The 10049-nt window shown below is 37.8% G+C and overlaps 1 protein-coding gene across 2 annotated transcripts in view; it reads left to right on the forward strand.

The window, feature by feature from the left end:
* The window catches only part of LOC144968376 (protein FAM228B-like), a 22366-nt gene extending 15378 nt beyond the window's left edge, over positions 1–6988 (forward strand). For both annotated transcript variants that reach the window (XM_078906661.1, XM_078906660.1), the window contains one exon: positions 4224–6988. In XM_078906661.1, the coding sequence (XP_078762787.1) occupies positions 4224–4487 (264 nt within the window). In that variant the 3' untranslated portion in view covers positions 4488–6988. The remainder of the gene's footprint in view (positions 1–4223) is intronic.
* The last annotated feature ends 3061 nt before the right edge of the window (positions 6989–10049 follow it).

A 10049-nucleotide genomic window follows, 5' to 3' on the forward strand; every position in this document is an offset into this window, starting at 1 on the left:
GCTTTTTCCATTTTGGCCCAAAAAAATTTTACGTCATAACGACAGATTAGAATGAATCACCAACATGGCAAAAAGTCTTCTAAAAAATTTCAGGTTTAATCTTTTCAATTGGATAAGATGGAGAGCATGTAAATTTGTCAAAGTTGAATAAAGTTAAAGTTATCTTTCCAAAATGAAGATACAATTTTATCATTCTTTGGCAGAAGAGCAGGTGATATTGTTTATCAATGTTGGGAACTTAACTTTCGGCCAGACCATAAAAGTCTTAGTAATTTTTTACTGTTTGCTAATATTATTTAAAAACTGCCAATTCAAAGATGTTTGAAACTACAGTATTACAGTGTGCCATAACATTGCTATAAGTACACGCTTGAGAAATAATTAATATATGAAGGAATGCAACTTTGATTATTTATATCATAGCAAATTTACACGGATTCACTATTTACCGAGCTCTTCGAAAATGCTTTATTGATCGCCAACCACATTATGAAACCACATCAGCATTTCACAGAATGAAAGATAGGCAACCTCTTTCTACTGGCCCTCTTACAATATCCGTCTTTGCCCACAAATAGTCCTTCAGAGCCATTAAGCCCGTGGAGCCAGAGTTTATCCCAGTTTCTGTTGCGTGAAACAGACAATAGCAATTGCTTGCCACCCTTTGGATAAGAAGATAGTCTATCGAACAAATCTAACAGACCTAGTTACCCAATTACTACTGGGTGGTCAGTGGGGTCAGGAAAAAATCTCGACTTCAACCGCAATCGAGCTCGTACCCTTTTGCATGCGAAGCGAGTACTCTACCAACTGAGCTATTAGAACTCCTGTCTTTGCCCCATAGCCATGTGCTGTTTCACACGTCAGGTAAGTAAGGCAGCGAGTGTAAAGTGCTTTACCAAAGAACGCTTCGCCGGGTCAAGAGTTTTTCGATCGTCGTCAACCATCTGGGCACTGATCAAGCTCAAAATTCGTTTGTATTTTGTCATAGATCGAGATACCATACCGTTGTGCCACCTCCGCCATAATGAAGCAGGTCGGCATCTACTTGAGGTGGTTGTGATTTTGGTCTTCGAAAACACATAACCTGATACTGTCCCAAAATTGCGTCACAGAACAAGGCCATCAAAAGAAAGTGAAAAATGAGTAGTTATTACTGGTGCTCAATGTCGAAAATAATCCCAATGGTTAAGGCACTTATGTTGGTAACAACAAGATATGAAGTGAGTAGAAAAGTGCCAGAAGACAATAGAGAATAAAAATTTTTTTCGCGGCGGTGGTGGGGTTTGAACCTGCGACCTTATTGGTACGACAACTCCGCCTGGCAGGTGAGAGCGTGGCTCTACCGTGTGAGCTATCCACGAACACAAAAATATTCGTTTCAAACCCAAAGTCATTTCTAGATCCCTCTCTCACCCACTTCTTGAGATCGCCGATTCGTTCGCCACCATCGCGAAGTAATTTTGACCAGCAGTTAAGCTTAATAGCCAATATTCTCATCACAAACATATAACATAGAAACGATTGAGACATTGAGTATGCTCCGGTGTATGGGGTGAATTTTTAATTCAGAAAAGTGAGTGGAGCAGGCACTTGTGTTGGTAACAACAAGATATGAAGTGAGTAGAAAAGTGCCAGAAGACAATAGAGAATAAAAATTTTTTTCGCGGCGGTGGTGGGGTTTGAACCTGCGACCTTATTGGTACGACAACTCCGCCTGGCAGGTGAGAGCGTGGCTCTACCGTGTGAGCTATCCACGAACACAAAAATATTCGTTTCAAACCCAAAGTCATTTCTAGATCCCTCTCTCACCCACTACTTGAGATCGCCGATTCGTTCGCCACCATCGCGAAGTAATTTTGACCAGCAGTTAAGCTTAATAGCCAATATTCTCATCACAAACATATAACATAGAAACGATTGAGACATTGAGTATGCTCCGGTGTATGGGGTGAATTTTTAATTCAGAAAAGTGAGTGGAGCAGGCACTTATGTTGGTAACAACAAGATATGAAGTGAGTAGAAAAGTGCCAGAAGACAATAGAGAATAAAAATTTTTTTCGCGGCGGTGGTGGGGTTTGAACCTGCGACCTTATTGGTACGACAACTCCGCCTGGCAGGTGAGAGCGTGGCTCTACCGTGTGAGCTATCCACGAACACAAAAATATTCGTTTCAAACCCAAAGTCATTTCTAGATCCCTCTCTCACCCACTTCTTGAGATCGCCGATTCGTTCGCCACCATCACGAAGTAATTTTGACCAGCAGTTAAGCTTAATAGCCAATATTCTCATCACAAACATATAACATAGAAACGATTGAGACATTGAGTATGCTCCGGTGTATGGGGTGAATTTTTAATTCAGAAAAGTGAGTGGAGCAGGCACTTATGTTGGTAACAACAAGATATGAAGTGAGTAGAAAAGTGCCAGAAGACAATAGAGAATAAAAATTTTTTTTTTCGCGGCGGTGGTGGGGTTTGAACCTGCGACCTTATTGGTACGACAACTCCGCCTGGCAGGTGAGAGCGTGGCTCTACCGTGTGAGCTATCCACGAACACAAAAATATTCGTTTCAAACCCAAAGTCATTTCTAGATCCCTCTCTCACCCACTACTTGAGATCGCCGATTCGTTCGCCACCATCGCGAAGTAATTTTGACCAGCAGTTAAGCTTAATAGCCAATATTCTCATCACAAACATATAACATAGAAACGATTGAGACATTGAGTATGCTCCGGTGTATGGGGTGAATTTTTAATTCAGAAAAGTGAGTGGAGCAGGCACTTATGTTGGTAACAACAAGATATGAAGTGAGTAGAAAAGTGCCAGAAGACAATAGAGAATAAAAATTTTTTTCGCGGCGGTGGTGGGGTTTGAACCTGCGACCTTATTGGTACGACAACTCCGCCTGGCAGGTGAGAGCGTGGCTCTACCGTGTGAGCTATCCACGAACACAAAAATATTCGTTTCAAACCCAAAGTCATTTCTAGATCCCTCTCTCACCCACTTCTTGAGATCGCCGATTCGTTCGCCACCATCGCGAAGTAATTTTGACCAGCAGTTAAGCTTAATAGCCAATATTCTCATCACAAACATATAACATAGAAACGATTGAGACATTGAGTATGCTCCGGTGTATGGGGTGAATTTTTAATTCAGAAAAGTGAGTGGAGCAGGCACTTATGTTGGTAACAACAAGATATGAAGTGAGTAGAAAAGTGCCAGAAGACAATAGAGAATAAAAATTTTTTTCGCGGCTGTGGTGGGGTTTGAACCTGCGACCTTATTGGTACGACAACTCCGCCTGGCAGGTGAGAGCGTGGCTCTACCGTGTGAGCTATCCACGAACACAAAAATATTCGTTTCAAACCCAAAGTCATTTCTAGATCCCTCTCTCACCCACTTCTTGAGATCGCCGATTCGTTCGCCACCATCGCGAAGTAATTTTGACCAGCAGTTAAGCTTAATAGCCAATATTCTCATCACAAACATATAACATAGAAACGATTGAGACATTGAGTATGCTCCGGTGTATGGGGTGAATTTTTAATTCAGAAAAGTGAGTGGAGCAGGCACTTATGTTGGTAACAACAAGATATGAAGTGAGTAGAAAAGTGCCAGAAGACAATAGAGAATAAAAATTTTTTTCTGAATTAAAAATTCACCCCATACACCGGAGCATACTCAATGTCTCAATCGTTTCTATGTTATATGTTTGTGATGAGAATATTGGCTATTAAGCTTAACTGCTGGTCAAAATTACTTCGCGATGGTGGCGAACGAATCGGCGATCTCAAGAAGTGGGTGAGAGAGGGATCTAGAAATGACTTTGGGTTTGAAACGAATATTTTTGTGTTCGTGGATAGCTCACACGGTAGAGCCACGCTCTCACCTGCCAGGCGGAGTTGTCGTACCAATAAGGTCGCAGGTTCAAACCCCACCACCGCCGCGAAAAAAATTTTTATTCTCTATTGTCTTCTGGCACTTTTCTACTCACTTCATATCTTGTTGTAATCCCAATGGTTGTAACATTGAACACATGTCACAATTGCCTTTCTGTTGTTGGTCGTCGTCGTAGTTTGTGACGTACATTTTTGATTAGCTTCAGGCTATGAGTTAATGCTACCATATTATGAGTGAACCAGGCATGTCTTAACTTTCATTGACGTAAAGATACTCAGTCATATACAATATTTCTTTTTTTTTTTTTCTGCCTCCTGAAGATTGCAGAGCAAGAGTTACAAATTCCTCGACGGCGTTACTTCGCGGAGAAGCCTCCATATGGAAAACCCCCAGCCAAGATTCCCCACGCGCCATTCATCGACCCGGAGGATTTCTCTGACAAGATCATCAACACGGATCCGTTCCATGAACACATGCAGAACGTGATGAGGGAAGACGAGGACCGACGCCAGTTTTTTCAGCATCAACAACAGCTGTGTTTGGAGGACCCTCAATATCAACCTCCCATGCTGATACATGCGTAGACAGCATTAACTTTATTTAGACCTGCCTCTTATTGATCGCAGAGACACTGAATAAAACATGAGATAGGATATTGGATGTGTAGATTGTGATAAAGGTCACGATTTTCCGAGGTAAACTTATATAAGGGATACATACTTTCCACTCAGAAATTTTCTCTTTTTGTTGTTGTAAATTTGGGGCACAGGTACTAGTGCAGAATAAAAAACAAAACAAAACAAAACAAAAACAACTAATAATCCCCAATATAAACCTTTTTAAAATGAGCTTAGGGGGAGGGGGTAATTTTTCTTTTACTTCCACTGTATCAAATGGAATATTTCAGAGTTCAGTTTGTTGTTAAAATTTCTACTTTTAGAAGGTTTCTATGATTATAGATTGTTGCAAATGACATAAACCGACAATACATCACATGGCTGCTTATTGTTGCAAGTTATAATTATAGCAAAATGGCTTTGGTATTAGCGGTTCCTATTCTCATTTATTCCATGTCTCGGTTTATTGTAATATTATTGTAATTATTTTACATATTTTTTGGTTGAATTGAAGAAGTAAGTCATATTAGACAACCACTCTTAGATTTTACCACTGCCTCAGGACGTCCGATGAAAATGGATTGAATTATTTATGTTTTTAAAGAAAATATCTGTTGATCTTTGAATGATTCTGTACAAGATTTAGATAAAAATTTGAAGAGCGCTTTGAAATACTATGGTTGTCATTTTTCGGAAAATAAAGATAATTATAGGTTTCTATTTTTACATGATTTAAAAGTCAAAGTGATATTATGAATGTTTGATGATGCCTGTTTTATCAGTTTCTTTAGGTATGTAACTTCTTCCTTAGAGATGATATTATACACGGGGGTTTTTGCCAATGAGATTTTTGTCAAGAAGACAGACCATATTTTATACCTACCCAATGACATCATGGATACGATGATCCATTTCACAACCTAGGATCATAACTCTCACTCTGCATTTGACTGCTTTTAATTTCCTTATCCGGTTATTTTCAAACAGTATTTCATTTTTATTGTAAATTGTATATATTATCTTTATATTCACCATTTTCTTGTCCTTGCCTTTTGTTTTTTAAACCCAATTGACAAGTCATGTTTCTGTGATAAAGTTTGTGCATTATTATTTTACATTGAAGCTATCTGTTATAACTTGGTCTAGAAAGATAAACACTCTAGCCTGACGGTCTAAAGAAAGTTCAAGGACATGGGGGTACCAGGCATATAATTCAGATGGAAAGACACTGCGCCATTGACCACGCATAAACGCATTCCTTTCTGTATGTTTGCACCTTCGCTAGAAAGTTTACTCTTAAGACTAATATAGATACAGTTAAATGATCGTGTTATGCTCTATGCTACATTCAAATGTAGACCAATGCAATCGCCACATGATACATTGTATTCCTGTATTCTATGGGAGAATATGTTCAAGGATTTTTTGAGTTGCTTGATTTATATCTGTTTTCGATTTCAATTATATGCTGAAAATGAATAACAATATGTCCAAACTATTCTTGTTTGACGGAAAAAAGATCGAATCACTTAATGATTGTTTTTTTTATAACCTTTTGATCCACAAGTTTAAAGATTGATGTTTTTCGTTAAGTATGAATATTAGCCTATGCTAAAACTTCCTGTTATATAAAAAAAGAGAGGCGTTTGAGGGATGTGTGGTATACGATTGTGGGCTTTGAGTGCTTTAGTTCATATTATATAAGTGTAAATATTTCATATTTCACAATACAAATAGGCGTCATAGGAAAACCACAAAGGCATCGTGATGGATGCAATCAAAGTACATATCTAGTTATCACGCATTCATCTAACAAATGCGCACTTCTATTCTGCCTTTGAACTCGTCTTGTCGTCTTACTTAATCGAATAGTCATAAAATATGTATAAATTTATTCTTTGATGTTATCACCAGATAGACCTGTCGCCAGAAAAAGTTTTTACTTAATATTTTCACTTTATAAAAAATGGAAATAGAGAAGGGGAAACGGTAACGCAAATAGATAAAAAGATTTCAGCAATATGTTACTAATCACAGATATTAAGGGAGACAATTGAATTTGTCTCATTGGACATAGTACACAGAGTCTATCAGACACAATGCCAAAATTAACTGGAGTCATTTGAAAATTAACCCGTCACATTTTTAAATCGTAAGTTTAAAATGTTCTGGAATAATTATGAATAAATGTCATTTTTCCAAATCAAATCAAGATCTTGCTAACTTGCACGCATGTTTGTGTGTGTGTGTGTGTGTGTGTGTGTGTGTGTGTGTGTGAGTGTGTGTAAGAGAGAGAGTGTGTATGTGTGTGAATGTGTACTTGGTGGGATGCTTTTCGGGAAAGTTCCCTCTGTTTCTATTGTCTATTTCTATATGTGACCACACTGTCAATATGGTATTATGTTGTGTCGGGTCAGAACCAAATGAAGAAAGTTGACTTTAAAGAAAAAAGAATCAGAATAACAAAATTAATGTTTTCTGTCTTATTTTTTGCCAAGTAAGAAATTTGATTCATTATTCTCCTAATTTAGAGTGTGATTTTAAATAGAAATTTTATGTCTGAGACAATGAGGCAGCGTGGCTCAGCGTTATGGTCATTTGCCTCGTACCCGAAAGGTACCAAGTTCGATCACATCGCCGCGATGTGTTGCCTTGAACACGTCATATCGCCCTAGCTCACTTTGTGGCGCTTCACTGCGGGTGACGCCCGGGATTATTCCAGTCTCCCTTTGGTGATAAATAAAGGGAATTTCTTTTTTTAAAAAATCCAATTCGAGAGCCAAGTCAACCGGTACATAATACCGGATTGAGACTGTTGATCACATATTATGACTTCCTGTTCTAGAGTGAGGGGACTTGGTTTTGACCAATCTTCTGTGTCGAGAAAGACATCAGCTTTCAATGCCTGTATTGTGTTTGTGAGAAAGTAGTCATTCAGTATTCCTAAGATATTAGAAACCCGAGTCTATCATGGCTTTTGAAGGATGATAACGATAATTATGATTACTTGCTATTGCAACGTACTTTCTGCCAGAACAAATAGATCCAGCTAGGTCTGATTGGTTAGTGAAAAAAAAAGAAGAAATCTCGACAGAATCATACCATTCTCATTTCATGTGGGGCAAGTGCTCTACTCACTCTACTATCGAAGTCCTTGTTTTTTTAAATAATTTTTTTTTAGTGATAGCTGTAATCAGCTGTTTGAATGACTGTATACTAGACCCTATCCTATCTGAAATATCTTTCAATTTTCCTCTCAATGTGATTGTGATACTTTTTGGGCTTTCTCAGAGTAATACAAGATTTTTAAAGATAGTACGACATCAAGTTAATGGGTTCAAAACACATTATAATCGGATCAAAGCCAACAGCAACTCTTAACATGGGTAAGACGTGGCTCCTGTTTTCCAATGTAGTTTTTGACTACTCCAGATGCGCACGTCCTTCTTTTCTTTTCTTTTTTTTTTTTTTTACTGTTTCCCACTAAAGGAATTTTAAAATATAATCTATCAAGAAAAAAAAAACAAACTCCGAGAAAAGTGAAATATCAAGTCACAGAACAGCACAGCGTCCAAAGTAAGCTACCAGGTTTAATTTTCTGGCTAAAAGACAAATCGAAATGCCAACACCTGGGTTCGAACTCGGCTCCTTTGAGTATTAGTGTAATGTCTTATTCACTCGGCATTCCGCCTACTGAAAATCTTAGACAATAGTGATCTGTCTCTTGTGCTGTGCGGCATCTTTATTTTCCTGAAAGCAGATTAATATGACCTTAAAGTGTCGCAACCATGAGCCTGGTTTTGGACATTTCGGACTTCTCGTGTTTCAGCAAGGTAGCTAGTTCATCTATTCGGTGTCTCGTCTTGTAACAAAAGTAAGCAATGATGAGCTTGGTGAGTGACTGGATGGGTGATAGTGATAGCATAAATCTAATCTTGGCGTTGTATTCCTGAGTAAGGAACATTACACACATTTATTCTCTCTCTACAAGCAATTTTCATGATTTTCCTAAAACTTCATTCTCCTAATATAAAAACAGATTTTAATTTATCGAATCCAGACCTGCCTAGTAATAAGAAAAATTCGTAGAAATACGGAACTGCATTCTCCTCTTTGACTCAATAAATCGTATTGAAAAGGAAAGTTTAGTTCTTCAGAACCTATATTCAGAACTTAGGGGCAATTTTGGATCATGCTGAGTGCAAATTATTTAATTCTGCTGCTATTTAAAGTGGATTTTTCTTATTTTCCTTTGGAAACTACGAACTTTTGAAATCTCAAGTAAGCAACTCTGCGAATCTCACAACCAATAGGTAAGCGTTATATATAATTTAGTTCAGAAGAGTACTCTTGACAAAAGAGTATAAAGTTTTAAAAGCCATAATAAAAATTATTATCATATTTTTATATGAACAAAAGAAGCCTGGATAAGAAAGTTTTGGTTGTATCGTAATTAATGTAACGATTATGCTGTAGTTGGCAAGTTGAGGGTTAACGCAGTCGACTTAGGTGTTGATGGTTGTACGCAGTTACAAACATGTTTAGAGCGCTCTTACAAAAAGGAGCATTGAAGCGTGACTTGTACTGTATGACAGTGGAATTTAGTTTCATATAGCCTGCTGAGAGAATAAATAAAGCGCTGAGAAACACATAGACCATACCATGGCGAATCCCTTGAAATGTTCTTTAAGTCTTCTAATGTCTCTCTAATTTTGTACTGTGGATAATCTTTTTATTACTTACGGCAGGGTAATTTATGATTGTCTAGCTCTTCTTTACAAATCATCACCGGATTGATGCGATTGGTCACAAATATGCTCCTTGGATATCTTTCCAGTTTTGTAAAGGTAGGAGGATGTAGAAACCAAGATTTCCTATAAAGTTGTCCGATTCTGAGACAAAACTATAATTTTGAAATAATTTGGAAAGATACAAAGTTTAATTATAAAATATTATAATTTATTTTCAAAAGTTTCAATATTGAATTTGTAACATTTATAAATCTGGAAGTGAAAACGAAGATAATGACATACACTGGTGGAAGAATAGATGAAACAAAAAATAAAATGAAATTAAAATGTAGTTGTGACCAAAGTGTTATAAAGCGCTTTACAATGAGTCCTTAACCAACAGCAACACTTAACAAAAAGGACGAGACATGACGCCTGTTTAGCGATATTACATTTTTTTTTCCCCGACGGAGACAACACTGCTAACGGCGAGAGAATGTGAGTAAAGAGCCTTTCCAAGCCTCCCATCCAGATCCACCATCAGCTTTTCTCATCAACATTGGGCTGTCCATCCTTGTTCATTACTTTATTGTCCTTTCAACACTTTGACGTCCTGTTCTTCTAATCTCTCTTTCAGGTCTCTTGCGTGATAGTTTTTGCCATTGTGTCATGGCGAGAAATGCGGCCAACCAAAGACATTTCCTTTCTTTTGACTATAGTGAGGAGGCACGTCTGATGTTAACGTCTTCGTTCGGCTTTGAACCGTCCAGATGGTGCCTAATATGAGTCATTAACATTT

Source organism: Berghia stephanieae, chromosome 3, assembly GCF_034508935.2.
Source record: "Berghia stephanieae isolate SIO BIC M18660-M18661 chromosome 3, UCSD_Bste_1.3, whole genome shotgun sequence".
NCBI lineage: Eukaryota > Metazoa > Mollusca > Gastropoda > Nudibranchia > Aeolidiidae > Berghia > Berghia stephanieae.